Genomic DNA, 22993 nt, shown 5'->3' on the forward strand with positions numbered 1-22993 from the left:
ACACAACGGATAAACAACAAGGCCATTAAGTACTGGATCATCCCACACAACGGACACACAACAAGGCCATTAAGTACTGGATCTTCCCACACAATGGACCAACAACAAGGCCATTAAGTACTGGATCTTCCCACACAACAGACATACAACACTGCCATTAAATACTGGATCTTTCCATGCAACGGAAAAACAACACAGCCATTAAGTACTGGATCTTCCCACACAACGGATAAACAACAAGGCCATTAAGTACTGGATCTTCCCCCACAACGGACACACAACAAGGCCATTAAGTACTGGATCTCCCCACACAATGGACAAACAACAAGGCCATAAAGTACTGGATCTTCCCACACAACGGACACACAACAAGGCCATTAAGTGCTGGATCTCCCCACACAATGGACAAACAACAAGGCCATTAAGTACTGAATCTTCAAACGCAACCTGCACACAACACAGCCATTAAGTACTGAATCTTTCTAGCATCAGCACACAATACAGCCATTAAGAACAGGATCCTCGCATGCAACGGACAAACAACACGCAATGGGCAAAAACACAGCCATAAAGTACTGGATCTTCCCACGCAAATGACAAACAACAGGATTAAGTACTGGATCTTCCCATGCAAACGACAAACAACACGGCTATTAAGTACTAGATCTTAATGAAGCTTTTTGGTGAATGGTTTGTTTGCTACAGGTATAAGTGGTCATTTAACCAAAAACACAAATGTTATGGTCCATTGTCCTCAGGCATGCATCTGTTTCTTGACCTTAATCCAATCGTAAAAATCGAAGTAATGTGATAAAAGATAAACGAAAACAGGATTGAAATCTGGTAAAATAGGACTGTAAAATATACTGTCAGAAATTTTAGCTTTGTTAATGATAGATGAAAAACCCCTTAGTCCAAAAATTAAGAGCCAGGAAAAATTATTATTTTGTCTAAAAAAGAGAACGTCCAAATATTTGGAGTGTTTGAAAACTTAGATGAATTACGGTACATGTCACATATACATTGTATTCCCATCTTTCTCACCCGGTCATTGACATCAAACTCAGCCTTGTGGTTGTTGTCAAAGTAACAGTTGCGCTCCAGAATGGACTGAACCTTGTGGGCGTACAGTCTGGCTCCGTCACAAATGATCTGAAAGACTTGGTTAGTGAGGCTCAGAAACGTTAACCAAAAAGCCTTAGTCATCAAAACAAATAAACACATTATAAAGCCATTTTAACTGTATAAAAATGAAAATAGCTTGTTACATTAATGGCCCCAGATATGAGTTAAGCCGCATACTAAGGTAACTAAAGGTATATCACTCTAGCAACAATACTTTTTCAATGATACACAACTTTTACAGATGGACGGGAGAATGACAAAAGGTAGATCTATGAACAACCTATCTGAAAGTGGGATCACAAAAAGTAAACATTTAAGTTCCACTGATACAGCCCAACTTACATCAGTCACCTTGATAACTCCCATGAGGGCACAGTCTGCATCCTTGAGGTCAATCTTACGCCATTCTCCAATCACCTTCAGGGGACAGAAAGTAAAAGGCAGATGTAGGAAATTTCTAGAAATGTCTGTGTTCGTAAATCTGGCGGGATACAAATCAAAAGTTTCATACGTCCAGCAACTTATCCAATAAGAATAATGCACAAGAGCACCGCATAGCGGGTGCCAACGCTCGGCTGCGGGTGCAGTTTTGAATAAATGAAAGCTTGTCAGAAGATTTTTTTATATATTAGAAATCACAGTGACCTTGACCTTTGACCTAGTGACCCAAAAATGGGTGTGGCATGTAGAACTCATCAAGGTGCAGCTACATATGAAGCTTCAAAGTTGTAAGTGGAAGCACTTTGATTTTAGAGCCAATGTTAAGGTTTTAGCACAACGCGGACGGTGGACAAGCTGGCTATGACAATACCTCGGGTTTTCTCCGAAAACAGCCTCGCTAAAAATTACTTAACTATTTATTCAATATGCATTAATACATTTTTTAATTTTGCTAAAAAAAATCAGTATAAAGCAGAAATACCTGAGCAAAGCATGTCTGTACATCCACTGATGAGTGTGAATACTTGACTAGACTGGTTACTACCACAAGCTAAAAGCATATAACAACCATATACCAGCTAATACTCTTTACTGGTATAAAACCGGCTAAAATAATTAACCAGACTAAGAATACCTTGACATGTTTAACTTGTATAAAACAGCTGAACATGTTTAATCTAGAATTGGCGCGGCCGAGGCCGACACATATCCCCACGCCGTATGTTTGACCCAGGGTTGGTAATGGGGCCTTGCATAGTTGAGATTGACCATATTGACATAAGAGATGTTCAGTATCAATTGGAAGTGAGTCGGTGTAAAAAATGAAGAAGTTAATGTAAAATAACATAAAACAAGACATGTGTTTTGATTTGTTAATTTTTTTTATCATTTGGCAGGTTCATTACTCACCTCCCTTTAAAGCTTATTACTTCCCTTGGATTTGTTTTTTTGACCTTTGACCTTGAAGGATGACCTTGACCTTTTACCACTCAAAATGTGCAGCTCAATAAGATACACATCCATGCCAAATATCAAGTTGCTATCTTCAATATTACAAAAGTTATTGCAAAAGTTTAGCCAAGGTTAAAGTTACAGACAGACAGACAGACAGACAGACAGACAGACAGACAGACAGACAGACAGACAGGACAGAAAGACAAACAACAATACAACAACAGGGCTTTGAACTAGTGACTCCAATTTTAATAGGGGTCATCTACAGTCCAAAACCAATGCACATGGGAAGTATCAAGCCAATCGGTCACAAGCTATTGACCAGTAAAGTTGTTTACTTTTAGTGTCACATTTAACTTGACTTTTGACCTAGTGACCCTAATTTCAATAGGGGTCATCGTCTGGTAAAGGTCAAAGCACACAGGAAGTATCAGGCTGATTGGTCAATCTGTTCACAAGTTATTGATCAGAAACGAACTGGGCTACGGACAGACTGATACACCCACCGATTGACATCCAGCAAAACAATTTACTCCCTCTTCTTCTTAGGAAAGCATCAAAATGATTTACCAGTTTTACAAGGGCTAAAGAAATAACATTTAAATCAGTTGTTCTTTTCTACAAGGATAGAAATTGCAAAACAATCATTGACATAACATTAGGCTTTGATACCATTTTATATAACTCATCTGAGTATAACTGAATGATGCAAAAGTCAAGGCCATTTACATCCTTGTCTATCTCCAGTGCTTTTTCCATCCTCTGGATGCACTCAGATCTGAACGTCTGCAGCCAGTAGATCATGGACTCCTCAAACCACTCCTGGTAATGACTGATCAACATCCGGAATGAATCCCTGAAAGAGAACAGAATATAAAAGAATTTGAAGTAGTATTCTGCAGTTTGTAGCAGCTGATAGCATTTTGTAAAATCAAATTGTAGTTTGAAGAAGAACAAGAGATGTGTTTATCAGAAACACAATGCACCCTTCTGCGCTGCTTTGAAGCCATATATTTGACCTTTGACCTTGAAGGATGACCTTGAACTTTTACCACTCAAAATGTGCAGCTCCATTAGATAACATGCATGCCAAATATCAAGTTGCTATCTTCAAATTGCAAAAGTTATGGACAATGTATATTTTCTGATGGACGCACAGACTGACGGACTGACTGACATTTCAACTGCTATATGCCACCCTACCGGGGGCATAAAAATACAGTTTGTAGAGGCAAAATACAGTTTGATGATTAAAATGCAGTTTGTAAAATCAAAAAACAGTTTATTGAAGTAAAATACAGTTTGCAGATGCAAAATGAAGCTTGAAGAATGCCAAATACATTTTGTAGATGCAAAATTCAGTTTATTGATGCAAAATACAGTTAATAGATGCAACAGTTTGAAAATAATTATTACATTTTGCATGTGCAAAATGCCGATTGTACAAGCTTAATACCATTTATAGAAGGAAAATGCCTTTTGCTTCTGCAAAGTAGTGTTTTTAAATGCAAAATACAGTTTGTAGAAGCAAAATGCAATTTGCAGATGCAAAATTCAGTTTGCGGATAAAAAAAATCAACTTCAAGAATGAGAATGCAGTTTTTAAAGGCAACAAGATGTGTTTGTGAAACACAATGTCCCCCTATATGATGTTTGACCTTGTAGGATGACCTTGACCTTGACCCTTCACCACTCGAAATGTGCAGCTCCTTGAGATACACACACATTTCAAATATAAAATTGCTAGCTTCAATATTGCAGAAGTGACATTACATGCGCAATTTTGACCCATATATTTGACCTTGAAGGATGACCTTGACCTTGACCTTTCACCACTAAAAATGTGCAGCTCCATGAGATACATATGCATGCCAAATATCAAGTTGCTATCTTCAATATCGCAAAAGTATTCATAAAATAAGCGACTTGGGCCACATATATTTAACCTCTGACCTTGAAGAATGACCTTGACCTTTCACCACTCAAAATGTGCAGTTCCATGAGATACACATGCATGCCAAATATCAAGTTGCTATCTTCAATATGGCAAAAGTATTTATGAAATAAGCGATTTGGGCCACATATATTCGACCTCTGACCTTGAAGGATGACCTTGACCTTTCACCACTCAAAATATGCAGCTCCATGAGATACACATCCATGCCAAATATCAAGTTGCTATCTTCAATATTGCAAAAGTATTCATAAAATGAGCGATTTTGGCCACATATATTTGACCTCTGACCTTGAAGGATGACCTTGACCTTGACCTTTCACCACTCAAAATGTGCAGCTTCATGAGATACACATGCATGCCAAATTTGAAGTTGCTATCTTCAATATAGCAAAAGTTATTGCAAAATGTTAAAGTTGGCGCAAACAGACAGACAGACAGACAGACAGACAGACAGACAGACAGACAGACAGACAGACAGACAGAACAACCAACAGACAGGGCAAAAACAATATGTCCCCCACTACTATAGTGGGGGACATAAAAAGCTGCTTTTAGATACAAAATACAGTTTGTAAAAGCAAAATAAAAGTAGCAGAAGCAACACAGAATTTGTAATAGTAGAAAAAAAACTTTGAAAATGCAAAATTCAGTTTGAACAAGCAAATTCGTTGAATTGATATCCCCCCCCCTTTATGCTTCTGGACACAAGAGTATTATATTTGACACTCAAACAAGCATTTTTTCAAGATACAAAGGGCCATAACTCCGTTATTAACAGATGGTGTACAATGCCATTTGGCGTGCATTATCCTCTTATCCATATATATACTCATACGAAGTTTTAATGAAATCCGCCAAAGCACTTCCAAGATATGGCTCTGGACACAAAAGTGACAGACGGACGGACAGCCGGACGGACAGCCGGACAACGCAAAACACAATATCCCTCCGCCTCTGGCACGGGATATATACTCATACCAAGTTTCAATGAAATCCGCCAAAGCACTTCCAAGATATGGCTCCGGACACAAAAGTGCCTATAGTAAAAAGCATTTTTTCAAGATACAAAGGGCCATAACTCTGTTTTTAACAGATTGTATACAATGCCATTTGGCGTGCATTATCCTCTTATGCATATATATACTCATACCAAGTTTCAATGAAATCCGCCAAAGCACTTCCAAGATATGGGTCCGGACACAAAAGTGCCTATAGTAAAAAGCATTTTTTCAAGATACAAAGGGCGATAACTCTGTTTTTAACAGATGGTGTACAATGCCATTTGGCGTGCATCATCCCCTTATGCATATATATAATCATACCAAGTTTCAATGAAATCCGCCAAAGCACTTCCAAGATATGGCTCCGGACACAAAAGTGCCTATAGTAAAAAGCATTTTTTCAAGATACAAAGGGCCATAACTCTGTTTTTAACAAATGGTGTACAATGCCATTTGGCGTGCATCATCCTCTTATGCATATATATACTCATACGAAGTTTCAATGAAATCCGCAAAAGCACTTCCAAGATATGGCTCCGGACACAAAAGTGCCGGACGGACGGACGGACAACGCCAAAACAATATCCCTCCGACTCTGGCGGGGGATAAAAAGCAAATTACAGCATGAAAAAGCAAAATACAGTTTGAAGATGCCAAATACAGTTTATAGATGCAAAATACAGTCTGTAGCACAAAATGCAGTTTGAAGATGCAAAGAGCAGTTTGTAGAAGTAAAATGCAGTTTGTAGAGAGATTATACATCTTGAAGCTGAAAAATACAGTGTTTAGATGCAACATTCAGTGTAAAGATGTATAAAAAAGTCTGTAGAAGAAAAATTCACTTTATACATGCAAAATACATCTTATAATGGCAACAATCATTTCATAGATGCAAAATGCAGTTTGTAGATGTATGATTCAGTTTGATGATGCAAATGCAGTTTGTAGAAGCAAAACACAGTTTGATGTTGCAAAAAGCAGAATAAACAAGATATGTGTTTGTCAGAAACACTATGTCCACTTTTGCGCCGCTTTGAAGCTATATATTTGACCTTTGACCTTGAATGATGACCTTGACCTTTCACCACACAAAATGTGCAGCTCCAAAAATTATTGCAAATGTTAAAGTTGGGGCAAACAAACCAACACACAAACAAACCAACAGACAGGGAAAAAAACAGTATGTCCCCCACTATAGTGGTGGGGGACATAAAAAGGAAAATGTGGTATGTTGATGCAAAATGCAGTTTTCAGAAGCAAAATGAAGTTGCTAGAAGCAAAATACAGTTTGAAGATGCAAATACTGCTTGTGAAAAATAAAGTTTGTAGGAGCGAATTCCGCTTGAAGAAGCAAAATGCATTTTGTAGTCATAAAATTCCATTTTTAAATACAAAATGCAGTTTTTAGATTTATATTACAGTTTGTAGAAGATGCAAAAAACAATACTGCAAAGATTAACTACAGTTTTTAGAAGCAAAATAAGAGTTTGAAGAAACAAAATATGTGTATCAGCAAAATGCAGTTTAAAGGAGCATTATATACAGTTTGCAAAGACAAAATACAGTTTAAAGGAGCATTATATACCGTTTGCATAAAAATTATACCGGAGTGCATTAACACAAAAAACAGTTTTTAGAAGTAAAATAGAGTTTGAGAGTGAAACAAGACTATTTTCAAGCAATATGGTTCCCTACCGGTGAAACTCCACCATTGTCAGAATTGTTTTAATTGTGTTTTATTTGTTGCCAGTGAAACCAGAATTTTTGACGTATGAACAAAATAAAATGACGTGCATAATCTCCATATTGCCATCTATCCATGTTTCAAGTTTCATGAAAAAATATGAAGAACTTTTAATGGTATCGCAGGATCCAGAAAAGTGTGACAGATTGACTGACTGACTGACAGAAAGACTCACGGACACACAGAGCGCAAACCATAAGTCCCCTCCAGTTTCAGCGGAAGGGGACAATAAAGTTTGTAGATGCTTAATACAGTTTTTAGCTACAAAATACAGTTTGTACATGCAAAACTAGTTTTTATAAGCAAACACTGATTGTAGAAGTACATAACAATTTGAAGAAGAAACAAGAAATATCTTTACACAAGAGGGCCATGATTGCCCTGAATCGCTCACCTGACTAACCTTGCTACATCAACCTAAATTCTATCAGACCCATACACAATAACAAGCCCGATTTCATTAATTAATACATTCCGACAAAATTTTATTAAGACCTGTTGAAAACTGTGACCTCTTTCATCTACACAAGGTTTTACTACATTTGGTCCGGTGACCTAATTTTTGACCCCAGATGACCCATATACGAAACAAAATAAGATATTATCAAGATAAACATTCTAATCATATTTCATTAAGATCAGATAAAAACTATGACCTCTATTGTCTAAACAAGGTTTATCTATGATTTGACCTAGTGACCTAGTTTTTGACCCCAGATGACCCAAATACAATCCCAACCCAGATTTCATCATGATTAACATTCTGGCCAAATTTTATAAAGTTTGGATAAAAAATGTGACCTCTACTGTCTTCAAAAGTTTTTTAAAACTTTGACCTAGTGACCTAGTTTTTGAACTTATATGACCCAAATTCAATCCCAACCCAGATTTTCACAAGACAAACATTCTGACCATATTTCATTAAGATCTGATGAAAACTGTGACCACTATTGTCTACACAAGTCTTTTCCATTATTTGACCTAGTGACCTAGTTTCTAACCCTAGTTGACTCAAATACAATAACAATCCAGATTTTATCAAGATAAACATACTGACCATATTTCATAAAGATTGGATGAAAACTGTGACCTCTATTGTCTACACAAGTCTTTTCTATTATTTGACCTAGTGACCTAGTTTTGACCCTAGATGACCCAAATACAATCCCAATCCAGATTTTATCAAGATAAACATTCTGACCAAATTTCATAAAGATTGGATGAAAACTGTGACCTCTATAATGTCTACACAAGGTTTTTATATTATTTTACCTAGTGACCTAGTTTTTGACCTTAGATGACCCGAATACAATCCCAACCCAGATTTCATCAAGATAAACATTCTGTCCAAATTTCATAAAGAATGGATGAAAACTGTGACCTCTATTGTCTACTCACGGTTTTTCTATTATTTGACCTAGTGACCTAGTTTTTTACCCCAGATGACCCAAATACAATCCCAACCCAGATTTGATCAAAATAAACATTCTGACCAAATTTCATAAAGATTGGATGAAAACTGTGACCTCTATTGCCTACACGAGGTTTTACTATTATTTTACCTAGTGACCTAGTTTTTGACCCTAGATGACCCAAATACAATCCTAACCCAGATTTCATCAAGATAAACATTCTGACCAAATTTCATAAAGATTGGATGAAAACTGTGACCTCTACTGTCAACACAAACAAATTGTTGACGGACACACGCAGACACGCACGCACAACGGACGCCGGACATCACACGGTCACATAAGCTCACCATGTCACTTTGTGACAGGTGAGCTAAAAACAATATATATGGCAATGATTGTGGTTGGAGTTGGTGAAAGGTAGAGTTCAATGAATGAGATCTAAGATAGCGAATGTCTTATTCTGTGCAGTTCTTAGCTGCATCACACGCAGTACGAAATGTTACGCGGAGTTTTCGCAGCTTATTTTACATGATTACATATTGCTGGTCATAAACCTATAGATACAAAACAGAAAACCAAAAGAAGAATGGAAGTGAAATAAAAACATATGAGTCAACCGGCCACACACGAAGCATCCATACATATTTTTTATATTTATACACGCGTTCTTCGAACAAACCTGTTTTAGTGGTTTGTCGGGCATTGCTATTTGATTCGATTATTAACAGTATCGAAAATCATCGCTCTCATGCTTAATAAATTAGTCTATATGGTGGAATAATTCTTGTTAAATTAATCAAAAATAATATTTTTCATGGTATTGTTGAAAACACATTAAGAATCTATTATTGACATACCATAATTATATCGCTGAATATCTTCCTTTAACATATTTCTGATCTAAAGAAAATTCCAGTTTACCTAGTTCACGCGATTGCGTCTATACTATATAACGATTATTTTACTGGCCGCGAACTGACCCTGATACCTTGCGGGCTGGAATGCAATGCATTAAAGTGAGGCCACGCTTCCACTGCTGGAACCACGGCTTGTTTAAAACTTTATACTTTTACATGTTAAATGTTAAATTTCAAAAACATTTTTAAATGGTTTGACCAAAACGAATATCAGGATAGGGAAAAACGATACTTATATGAACTTAAATATACTAGTACACAGACAGGAATATGGAAATAATTACTAAATATGAGAACATTATTATTACTAAGCCTTTAAGTACAAATGCTCTGGCGCTGGCAATCCTCTGAAAATAAAAGGTGCACGCACAAACTGTATGTGTGACAGTGTGACAAAGACCCCGTCATGATTCCAATGTTCTGGTGGTATGCTCAAATCAGCCAATGGAATAAATAAAGTATATTCATTCGTGTCTAGCCGCGATAAATTTTATTTGATTTTTATTGGAAACTTACAAAGGTCAGGTAAGGTCAAAAGTGACATTAAACAGCTACGCCGAAAAAAAACTTTGAAGAAGTAATACAACTTGGAAGAATCAAAAACAGTTTAAGAAGCAAAATACAATTTGCAGATGAAAATACAATTCGTAGACAAATGCAAAATGCAATTTGTATATACAAAATATACGACTTGTAGATGAAAAATTGCAGTATATAGGAATAAAATACAGTTAAGACTATTGCCGAGCAATATAAGTCCCTTACCAGTGAAACTCCAGCATTTTCAGATTTTTTTGTAATATTTATTTGTTGCCATTGCAACCAGAATTATTGACATAGAAACAAAATGAAATGACGTGCATAACCTCCATATTGCCATCTGTCGATGTTTCAAGTTTCATGAAAAAATATGAAGAACTTTTAAAGTTATCGCAGGATCCGGATAAGTGTGACAGACTCACAGACACACAGAGCGCAAACCATAACTCCCCTCCGGTTTCACCGGTAGAAGACTAATTAAAAGGCAATATGCCCAATGCATTTATCAACAAGTTTTAGCCTTTTACCTAAAATTTGTGTGATGTTTAATATAATAGACATTATTATGTGGGGACAAAGAAGAATCAATTTCCATCACATTCATAACAACCATCTCTTATGATCTGCATTTTTTTTGTAGGAAATTCAAATATTTTATTTATTTATTTAAGTAATTATTTGACCATAAATATAGCTGTAAATTAAAGGACCAAATGTGAAAAACACTTGAAAGAAAAGATTTGGAACATAAATACATGTATAACAGTCTGCTCTTATTTCCAAGAAGAAAGGGGGATACAGATGATTTGTGCTTTCTAACTTTCCAGTTCAATACTCTAATATATATACACATCTTTGTGATAAGGATTATTTTTATAACAAAACATTCAAACATATGTCTTGTGAATTTATTTAAATAAATCACTTATATCTCAACAAATAAAATGACTGCATGGAACAATGAAACCTAACATGAAGAGATGCGTACAAGTGTATGACCGTCTACTGACAGAATATAATTCCAGGGTTGAGTGTGAAACCTTTGTACCAGTGTAGCATGTCTATATAAGATACAATTGATTAAACACGTGTCTTACCGTCTACCGACATTCTGAATCAACTCAGAGAACAACCGTCTGAGAGAGTTGTAGAGTCGCAGGGAGAGCTTGCTGGCCATCATGATGTTTGCTGGAAAGTTGTTGTACTTTTTCTTGTACTTGTTCATCTTTTCTATCACCTCACATGATACTGCAGATATCTATTTTGGGCGGAGAAAACCAACAGAATACATTAACTAATCATGCAAAGAATTAATTAGAAATGGACTGCATTAATTATTTTCCAAGAAGGAAAAGAATGCACTACCTGTTTTCTGACCACTTAAAGGGATCTTTTCACGCTTTGGTAAATTGACAAAATTGAAAAAAATTGTTTCAGATTCGTAAGTTTTCGTTTTAGTTATGATATTTGTGAGGAAACAGTAATACTGAACATTAACCATGCTCTAATATAGCCATTATATGCATCTTTTGACGATTTTAAAACCTAAGAATTATAAAGCGTTGCAACGCGAAACGATTGAATAATTTGGAGAGTTCTGTTTTTGTCGTTAAATTTTGTGAAACTACGAAGATTGCTTATATAAGGTATAAAATACGTCAAGAATATGTACTCGGCGGAATAGCTCAGTAGGCTAAAGCGTTTTTACTTCAGGACTCTGGCAGGACTCCAGGGGTCACTGGTTCGAAACCTGCTCCGGGCAATGTTCTTTTCCTTTTTTTAATTTTTTTCTTGATTTTTTACAGGAGCTTTTATGATCCAATGTTTACATTTATCAATATAAAGCATTTAATGAATAAGTTAAAAAAATGCCAAAATCTGTGAAAAGGCCCCTTTAAGATTGACAAATTATACTATGTTTGTACGGTGCCATATTTCATCCTTTCAAACAAGAGCTGTGTTTGTGAAACACAATGACCCCTACTGCACTTTGAAGCCATATATTTGACCTTTGACCTTGATGGATTACCTTGACCTTTTTCACCACTTAAAATGTGCAGCTCCATGAGATTCACATGCATGCCAAATATCAAGTTGCTATCTTCAATACACACATACAACGACAGACAGACAGGCCATTCGATACGGGGGCATAAAAAAGAAAACAAGATGCAAATTAAAACAAAAGCACCTCATAGCGGGTACCAACGCTCGGCTGCGGTTGCAGTTGTGAATAAATGAAAGCTTGTCAGAAGAATATTATAGGTCACAGTGACCTTGACATTGACCTAGTGACCCAAAAATGGGTGTGGCGTGTAGAACTCATCAAGGTGCAGCTACATATGCAGTTTCAATGTTGTAGGTGGAAGCACTTAGATTTTAGAGCCAATGTTACGGTTTTAGCATGACTGACGGTGGACAACGAGCTGGCTATAACAATACCTCGAGTTTTTTCGAAAAAACAGCCAAGCTAAAAATGTCAAGCCCATTTAAGAATCCTAGTAAGATATTGTATCTCACCATGTTTTACCTTAAACATCCACGTGCGACCTAGACCTTTGCAAAAGGAGCCCAGGACAACACATCTTTTCTGATTGGTTAACATATATATTTTTTCAAAATTGTACAATTAACAAGACTATTGTCAAGCAAAAAAAGTCCCCTACCGGCTCCACCATTGTCAGAAATTCCACCATTTTCAGAATAAAAAAAAATATATTTGTTGCCATAGCAACCAGAATTTTTGACGTAGGAACAAAATGAAATGAGGTGCATAATGTCCATATTGCCATCTATCCATGTTCCAAGTTTCATGAAAAAATATTAAGATTTTTTAAAGTTATCGCAGGATCCAGAAAAGTGTGACAGACGGACAGACAGACAGACTGACTGACAGACTGACTGACAGACTGACTGACAGACTGACAGACGGAATGCAAACCTTAAGTCCCCTCCGGTGAAACCAGTAGGTGACTAATAAAACAGTAACTGTTGCAAGCTGAAGAATTATCAAATTTAAAGGTCTAGACAAGACAGAGATATTATGGTGAGCAATAACACATGTGAACACGCACAAACAGTAACGATTGCTAAAGCAATACCGAACCTCTCGCAAGGTGGTGGGACAAAAAATTGTTATTGAAAATGTTGTAGACTAAATGGCTTGCTGGTATGCTGGTATAAATACAATTTTCATCTGAATATCTATATGTAATGAATAGACATGGGTTAGTTTATTCTTTTTTATTTTAGAAACCCATTAGAACATCATTGTTTCATTGTTACCATCAATCATTAATTTGTCCCACCAGCAAATGTATGTAATTACGGAGCACCCCTATCATATAGTTAGGGGACTATATATTCTATAGTGGAAAAACAGACAAAGAACCATTTTTCTAACAAATCACATTTGAGCCTTTATTCCTATAAAATATTGAGGTCATTTCAGTGTTAAAGTTTGGGTAAGATCCATCCAGTTGTTAAAGAGCAGTGGAAACAAGAGGGCCATGAGCCCTATGGCAATCACAGGAGAGTATTACCAAAGTTTTACTGTATACTGTTTTACCGTATAAGACTGTAAAATACTCTGCCCTCTGGTGGCCATGTTCTCTTACAAACTGGAACCATTTTTAAACTTATAAAAGATATAATTAGGACACATGTTATGACCAAGTTTCATGAAGCTTGGACTAAAAATGTGACTTCTATAGACTTAACAAAGTTTCACTATAGCCATATAAGAAACAAGAGATGTGTTTGTCAGAAACACAATGCCCCCTACTGCGCTGCTTTGAAGCCATATATTTGACCTTTGACCTTGAAGGATGACCTTGACCTTTCACCACTCAAAATGTGCAGCTCCACTAGAAGTAAGTAAGAAATGGAATGGAGAAATTAATAATTTTTATTTTATTTTTGACCTTTGACCTTGAAGGATGACCTTGACCTTTCACCACTCAAAACGTGCAGCTCCATGAGATACACAAGCATGCCAAATATTGAGTTGCTATGTTCAATATTACAAGAGGGCCAAGATGGCCCTAGTTCGCTCACCAGATAGAAGTCGGTTCATTCAATCTTTACCAAATGTCAAACTTGACCTAGATATTGTCCAGACAAACATCCTGGTCAAGTTTCATCATTATTTCATCTGCGAGTCATGATCAATGTACCTATGAAGTTTCATGATCCTAGGTGTGTCTTGAGTTATCATCCGGAAATCATTTTTCTAAGTTGAGTCACTGTGACCTTGACAGCCATTGTGTAAATACGTTTTTTGGCACTGTGACCTTGACCTTTGACCTAGTGACCTGAAAAATCAATAGGGGTCATCTGCGATTCATGATCAATATACCTATGAAGTTTCATGAACCTAGGAATAAGCGTTCTTGAGTTATCATCCAGAAACCATTTTAATATTTCAGGTCGCCGTGACCTTGACCTTTGACCTAGTGACCTGAAAATCAAAAGGGGTCATCTGCGAGTCATAATCATTGTACCTATGAAGTTTCATGATCCTAGGCATAAGCGTTCTTGAGTTATCATCCAGAAACCATTTTACTATTTCAAGTCACCGTGACCTTGGCCTTTGACCTAGTGACCTGAAAATCAATAGGGGTCATCTGCAAGTCATGATCAATGTACCTATGAAGTTTCATGATCCTTGGCATAAGCACTCTTGAGTTATCATCCTGAAACCATCTGGTGGACGGACGGACCGACATGAGCAAAACAATATACCCCCTCTTCTTCAAAAGGGGGGGGGGGGGCATAATGAGAAAACTGCCCCCCTCCCAGCAGCCATGTTATTCAACTGACCGGAACCATTTTTTAACTCAACTCTTGTATCAAGGAAACAAATGTTATGAGCAAATTTCATGAAAATTGGGCATAAAATATGACTTCTACTGTGTTCACATGTTTTCACTATATATATATATATATATATATATATATATATATACACATATAGAGAACAAGGGACAAAATTGTCACAAAACCAGGTTTTCATTGTGAAAAAAAAATCTGATAAAGGGAGAAAACTCAAAATGAACTTTTGAAATGACCAAAAAAAATTAACCCCCTTTGTAAGTTTTTTTTTTTTTTTAATTCTATTTTTAGTCGTGGCGACCTTGACATTGGAGATATTGACGTGATTCTTTCGTGGGACACACCGTCCCATGATGGTGAACAAATGTGCCAAATAATTTTAAAATCTCACAATTAATGACATAGTTATGGCCAGGACAAGCTCATTTATGGCCATTTTTGACCTTTGAACTCAAAGTGTGACCTTGACCTTGGAGATATCGACGTAATTATTTCGCGCGACACACCGTCCAATGATGGTGAACAAATGTGCCAAATGATTTTAAAATCTGACGATGAACGACATAGTTATGGCTCGGACAAGCTCATTTATGGCCATTTTTGACCTTTGAACTCAAAGTGTGACCTTGACCTTGGAGATATCGACGTAATTATTTCGCGCGACACACCGTCCAATGATGGTGAACAAATGTGCCAAATGATTTTAAAATCTGACAATGAACGACATAGTAATGGCCCGGACAAGCTTATTCCGCCAGCCCGCCAGCCAGCCAGCCCACCAGCCAGCCAGCCCGCCCGCATTCGCCAATCTAATAACCAGTTTTTTCCTTCCGAAAACCTGGTTAAAAATGCCCCGCCCACATGTTTTTTCACCGATCCCGATTATTTTCAAACTCGTCCGAGATATCAATAAAAGCAATGTTTTTACCAACTTTCATGATGATTGGGCAAAAATTGTGACTTCTAGAGAGTTTACAAGGTTTCTCTATAGCCAAATAGGGAAAACTGCCACTATATACATATAGAGAAAAATGCCCCGCCCACTGGCGGCCGTGTTTTTTCACCAATCTTGACCATTTCGAACTCGTCCGAGATATCAATTGAACCAATGTTTTGACCAACTTTCATGATGATTGGATAAAAATTGTGAATTCTAGAGTGTTTACAAGGTTTCTCTATAGCCAAATAAGGGACACTGCCCCGCCCACTGGTGGCCATGTTTTTCAACGGATCAGAACCACTTTGAACTCAACCAAGATATCATTAAGACAAATATTTTGACAAAGTTACATAAAGATTGGGCATGAAATGTGACTTTACTACAGTGTTTACAAGGTTTTTCTTTTTTTTGACCTTGTGACCTAGTTTTTTACCCGGCACAACCCAGTTTCAAACTCGGCCGAGATTTCATTGGGACAAAGCGTCTGACCAAGTTTCACGAAGATGGGACAAGAAATGTGGCCTCTAGAGTGTTTACGAGCAAATGTTTACGGACGGACGGACATACGACGGACAAAGACCGGTCACAAAAGCTCACCTGAGCAATCAGGTGAGCTAAAAAAATACAATGGTATTTGACCTTTGACCTTGAAGGATGACCTTGACCTTGACTTTTCACCAATCAAAATGTGCAGCTCCATGAGATACACATGCATGCCAAATATGAAGTTGCTATCTTCAATATTGCAAGTTATAAAAGTTTAACCAAGGTTAAAGTTTTGTGACACACACATACAATAACTGACTGACTGACACAATGACAATGACATAAAAAATGCCCCGCCCCCTATTGGCCATGTTAAAAAAAACAGAACCATTTTTGAACTCATCCAAGAAATCATTAGAACTAAATAAATGTTCTGAATACGTTTCATATAGATCAGACAATACATGTGTATTCTAGAGTGTTAACAAGGTTTTTACTATAGCCATATTAGAAAAACCCATTGCTCCATTTTATTTCAACTTACCGAAACCATTTCCAAACTTGTCCAAGATATCATTAGGAAACCTGTTCTGACCATGTTTCATGAAGATTGGAAATAAATGTGGCCTATAGAGTGTAAACAAGGTAAATGTTGACCACACACAACTGACGATGAATGACAGACAAAAGTTGAAAACAAAAGCTCACCATGTGCACAATGTTGTGCTCAGGTGAGCTTAAAATGTCAAAGTACATACTATTATAAAGTGGAACAAGGGACAAAATTGTCACAAAACCAGGTTTTCATTGTGAAAAAAAAATCTGATAAAGGGAGAAAACTCAAACTGAACTTTTGAAATGAACAAACAAAATTAACCCCCTTTGTAAGTTTGTTTTTAAAAAAAATCTATTTTTAGTCGTGGCAACCTTGACATTGGAGATATTGACGTGATTCTTTCGTGCGACACACCGTCCCATGATGTTGAACAAATGATTTTAAAATCTCACAATGAATGACATAGTTATGGCCAGGACAAGCTCATTTATGGCCATTTTTGACCTTTGAACTCAAAGTGTGACCTTGACCTTGGAGATATCGACGTAATTATTTCGCGCGACACACCGTCCAATGATGGTGAACAAATGTGCCAAATGATTTTAAAATCTGACAATGAACGACATAGTTATGGCCCGGACAATCTTGTTCCGCCCGCCCACCAGCCCGCCAGCCAGCCAGCCCGCCCGCATTCGCCAATCTAATAACCAGTTTTTTCCTTCGGAAAACCTGGTCAAAAATATAGCAAGGGTCATAATTCTGCCCTAAATTGTTGCAGTCAATATGCTTTAAGGTCTGATACACATAAGCTTCATTCAATTGTGAGAAGTTGAGAAAGATAAGCAAAATTAATATTGGAATTCAAAACACAAGCATCCGGACGTATGGACAGACAAGTGTTATGATTAATGCCTCTCATTCCGTGGAGGGATGCATGATGTCTGGTAATGTTGCATTTAAACATACTCACCCTCTTTTCCATAGCAAAACTGATGGTGCGGTAGTAGTTAATTCCGATGTTGTTATAGAACTGTTGGAAGGCTGCAAGAACTGTGCAGTGGGTGCAGGTGGTATCTACCAGGTCTGAAACCGAAAAGGCAACAGACCGTATTCATAGTGTGTCTAATGATTAAAAAGAATACACAGAGCTCCAAGGCCAAGGAGAATTTAAAAATTAGTCATACCCAAGTGGATTCTATTACATGTTGTTCTGAAACCATATGAACAAAGCTGCACTTATGAATATAGCAATACTGAACAACAGTATTGAATCAACTAGAGCTTTGTCACAGACGTGACGTATACTCCCACATGCTGCATTGACACAGAATATTTTTTATGCTGTCTTCAGAAAACAAGAGAAGCTAATTTATGGCCTTTTTAAGAATTATTATGCCATTATCATTTATGGCCATTTTGACATTTAAACTCTTGAAATCTTTCTCAGGACACGCCGTCCAATTACTGTGAACAAAATATATGTACAGAGTTATTTTAAAATCTCACAAATCAATGCCATGGTTATGGCCCTGTGAGATCTTTTATGGCCAATTTTTACTTTTGAACTCCAAGTTTGACCTTGACCTTGGAGATATTGACATAATTCCTTCACATGACACACCGTCCAATGATTGGGAACAAATGTACCGAGTTCTTTTAAAATCTCACTGAATGACATAGTTATGGCCAGACAAGCTCATTTATGGCCATTTTTGACCTTTGAACTCAAAGTGTGACCTTGACCTTGGAGATATTGACGTTATTCTTTTGCATAACACACCGTCCAATGATTGTGAACAAATGTACCAAGTAATTTAAAAATCTCACAAAGAATGACATAGTTATGACCTGGAAAAGATCATTTATGGCCATTTTTGACCATTGAACTCAAAGTGTTACCTTGACGTTGCAGATATCGATGTTATTCTTTCGCATGACACACCATCAAATGATGGTGAACAAATGTGCCAAATGATTTTATAATCTCACAATGAAAGTCCTAGTTATGGCCCGGACAAGCTCATTTATGGCCATTTTTTACCTTTGCACTCAAAGTGTGACCTTGGAGATATCGACGTAATTCTTTCACGTGACACACCGTCCAATGATGGTGAACAAATGTGCCTAATGATTTTAAAATCTCACAATGAACAACATAGTTATGGCCCAGGCAAGCTCATTTATGGCCATTTTTGGCCTTTGCACTCAAAAGTTCAAAGTGTGACCTTGACCTTGGAGATATCGACGTAATTCTTACGCATGACACACCATCGAATGATGGTGAACTAATGTGCCAAATGATTTTTAAAGTCTCACAATAAATAACAAAGTTATTGCCCGGACAAGCGCATTTATGGGCAACTCCAAGTGTGACCTTGACCTAGGAGATATTGACGTACTTCTTCCACATGACTCATGACCGTCCCATGATGGTGAACAAATGTTACAAGTCATTTTAAAATCTAACGATAAATTATATATTTATGGTCCGGACAAACTTTCGGTTTAAAACACACTAAGTGACCCTGTGACACACTAAGTGACCCGGCATGACCCATATTAAAACTTGACCAAGACATCATCTAGATACAACTTCTGACCAAGTTTGGTGAATATCGAATGACATTTTCAGGACAGACAGACCGACCGACAAAGTGGCTCCTATATAGCCCCAATTACCAATGGTAATGGGGGTATCATAATTATTTGACAAACAATAATTACCAATAATTTTTTCTATTTCCACAACTGCTTCATCCTTGTCATCCTGTTTCTGTTCCTTGACATGCTCCAACTGTGTATCAATCCAGCTGGAAATCTCACTTTGAAGTTTCCTCAGAAGTTTATCTGAGAGTTCTGCCTTTGGGTCACAGCTTGGTTCCCACAGGTTGAGGCCCAAAAGCTGAACTACAATCCTGAAACCACAGACTTAAGTTACATAAAACTCAAGCAAATTCCATTATCGAAGTTTTACATTTAAACAACAATACAGATATTGTTATTGAATTTTTGTAAACAAATACAGTAAAATAAAGAAAAAGGTTGCCATGGCGTAGTTGATATTGTGTCAGACACCAAGTGACTGGGAGATCACAGGTTTGATCCCCTCTGTGGGAGATTCATGAGTGTTTTAAATAAGCATTAGGCCTTCAACACAATCGAGCTAAAATAAACAGGTTTAAATTGAACTATGAAATGCAACATGAAGTCAAGTTTTTATGTTCCCAAAGCAAAGCAACACAACACTTAAGGTTAATAGTTACTAAATTATAAGGCAGTGTATATACTTTTTCTTATGAAATGAAGTGTATTTGCAAATAACATGTATTGAAGAATCATTCTCAGATATGTTTTGTCAGAATTCCTTTAATTTCAGCACTAATGTACAATTTATGTGTAAACCTAAGTTTCATTCTCCTTTAAAGCCACACACCTTGAAATGATATACATGTTCATCAATACATATAGATGCAATTTGAAAGTGTGCAAAATCGTCATTAAAACAATAGCCTAGTTAGCAAGTAATTTATTATCGTTTTAAATTTTAAAACCGAAAGTATGATTTATATACGTATGCGTACATTTCGACAAACGCGTTTATTTTAAGTTTTATAGCGAAATAAGATGGATTTCTACCTTGTAATAACAAGATATATTCTAATTGAAATAGTTAAATTTAAATCTATATCCTAATTAGCAAGTAATATATTATTATTCGAACGGTACAGCTTTTAAAACCGAAAGTAGGATTTCTAGACGTATACGTCCATTTTGACAAATGCGATTGTTTTAAAGCGCAAAAGAGACGGATTTCTACCTTGTTACCACCAGATATATTCTAATTGGCATAGATAAAATATGTTTCTTTGTGTGAATCAACAATTTCATTGTCATCTCTATACAATATCCACCTTTTTAAGTGTACATTGTTTGCATATTTATAAAAACAGAAAAACACGAACAAATATATGAGAACATTACTTCCCAATTTTTTTAATGAATCTGAATAGTTGTTTCATAATCAGTCTTTTCAAATAACATCTTATTGAAATTTTACCAATTTTAACATTTTTAATTAGTGTGTCATCAATGTTATCAGAATGAAAACTACTCAGTTCTAATTTTCTACAATAAATAAATAATATTTTATGCACACATAAAAGATTTTATGTCATTGTACGATTTCTTAATTGTTGAACATTATATTGGTCCAAGCCTTATATTTAATTACTTGTGTATAACCTCAGTGTGGGGTCACATGGGCTCTTTTAACCAATCAAATTCAGTGTTGGCCATTGTGGCCCTTTGTATCCTTTTAGACTAACGAGGAATCCAATATGGTCGAAATTAACAATTACGCTCTTAAGCGATACTTCCAAGGATTAATTTTAATAGGATATGATGCCGTTTCATTCCGTTTATGTGAAGGATTATCTCTCGTTGTACGAAGACTTACACCAATGGTGTTATCCCGTGTGATACTAAGTTTAAAGGGCAGTTGAACGAGTACACATGCTTATCACTATCAGTGCCGTGTGCAGAAAACTTTGCGACGTATACGCAGTCTACCGTGAAAGGTTTCCAAGATGGCGGCGCCCACAGCGTAATTAGCGCATATCGCCAGTCACTGTTTTTATGCTGATCAGCTACACAGTTGTCGCTGCCCTATATCAGTCATACTGATTCAGTTCAGATAAGTATTCAAATATCGTGTTAACATTTGTGCCTGACTTTAAGTTCTGGCTGTTTAAATTATTATTTTTTCTGCCTTTTTAAGAATGATGATCAATTCGGGTCAGCTCTATATATCTTGTATATTTATTATTGTCTTATTTAATTTAAAGTTCAGCCTGGGCTTATACTTTATGAATATTTACGACACATTTGTATTGTCAGTTTAGCTGGGTTTCCCCAGTCACATTAACAGATGTCTTCACGTTTTTATGAAATAAACAATGAAACACCCTTTCATTTTAGTCTATATTACCATACCTCATTTATATGGTCAACGTGTGTATTTTAAAATTCTTGTGATGTGTTTTGTTGTGCTATTGTTGTTCATGTTTTCTTTATGGCAATTATTTGGTCGTAATATTTTCATTAACATATCCTTGTTAAGTCTGTAACTACTAAAAACTATAAGTAATTTTAATATTCTTAAAAGCTTCATATTCATATATATATATATATATATATCAATCTTATTTGTATGTGGTGTGGTGTGTCTTATAGTCACAATGTAATTTTAACCTTCAAGTTTTGTCTTGTAGTCACATCTGGTCAGTCTATTTGTGACTTGTAGTCACAATAGTTCACATAAGGTTATACCCAAGGAGTGTCCGTAAAGGTGACCGGTAGCTGCAGAATCCCCCAGCCCGAGCCAGAGAACAGAAATATCCTTTCACGTATCCTTCAGTTAATGAAAAAGCGTGTCTTTATGATGCCAAAAACTTGCTGAAGTTTCTTTCTACATTTTTATTTATCAAACTATTTTCCATTATTATACTTTCATTAATGCTTCATAAGTGTAATATCTATCAATTTTATTTTTTTTTATATCAATTTTATGTACAGGTATATGTTTTGTAAACACATTTTGATTTATATAATTATATACATAGGTGTTTCATCAAATAAGCAAGTTTCAGGTTTCAAGTATTTGTGTACGTATAACATTTGTGCTCAGTATAAGCAAGACATATGTATTTGTATCTATCTAAAACACACTCTAGTGTTATTGTCACTAAAAGCCATGCTCGCTATTTAATATACTATCATTTACCGGTATGTGTCTTTATGTACTTAAGTCATGAACAATGTGAATCATATTCACAATCTTGAACTCGTGGGTTATATACTGTATGAATTATAAAAAAGCGGCTCTTCTTAACATTTGATAATGTTTTCGACTCACAGTATATTTTACAATAGGATTTTGGAGACAATTATTTATAATCTCTTTAGCAATATTAATGTAATTTTTGTTATCTGTCATTATATTTTCAAGATTATACCAAGTTTAAATCATTTTAATCATCTGTTCTGTATGCTGCTGGTTTTATAATATATGCACGCTGTTAGTTA

General features: G+C 36.2%; 1 protein-coding gene across 1 annotated transcript in view; it reads right to left on the reverse strand.

Annotated features, from left to right (window-relative positions):
- Nucleotides 1-22993, reverse strand: part of LOC127843606 (protein unc-13 homolog D-like) — a 156571-nt gene that overhangs the window by 41700 nt on the left and 91878 nt on the right. Inside the window, exons 13-19 of the mRNA XM_052373295.1 lie at nucleotides 19634-19824; nucleotides 17880-17992; nucleotides 11192-11352; nucleotides 3250-3376; nucleotides 2048-2116; nucleotides 1468-1542; nucleotides 1045-1152 (exon numbers count right to left, since the gene is read on the reverse strand). Of these exons, the coding sequence (XP_052229255.1) occupies nucleotides 1045-1152; nucleotides 1468-1542; nucleotides 2048-2116; nucleotides 3250-3376; nucleotides 11192-11352; nucleotides 17880-17992; nucleotides 19634-19824 (844 nt within the window). The remainder of the gene's footprint in view (nucleotides 1-1044; nucleotides 1153-1467; nucleotides 1543-2047; nucleotides 2117-3249; nucleotides 3377-11191; nucleotides 11353-17879; nucleotides 17993-19633; nucleotides 19825-22993) is intronic.

The sequence above is a fragment of the Dreissena polymorpha genome, chromosome 1 (genome assembly GCF_020536995.1).
Source record: "Dreissena polymorpha isolate Duluth1 chromosome 1, UMN_Dpol_1.0, whole genome shotgun sequence".
Lineage (NCBI taxonomy): Eukaryota > Metazoa > Mollusca > Bivalvia > Myida > Dreissenidae > Dreissena > Dreissena polymorpha.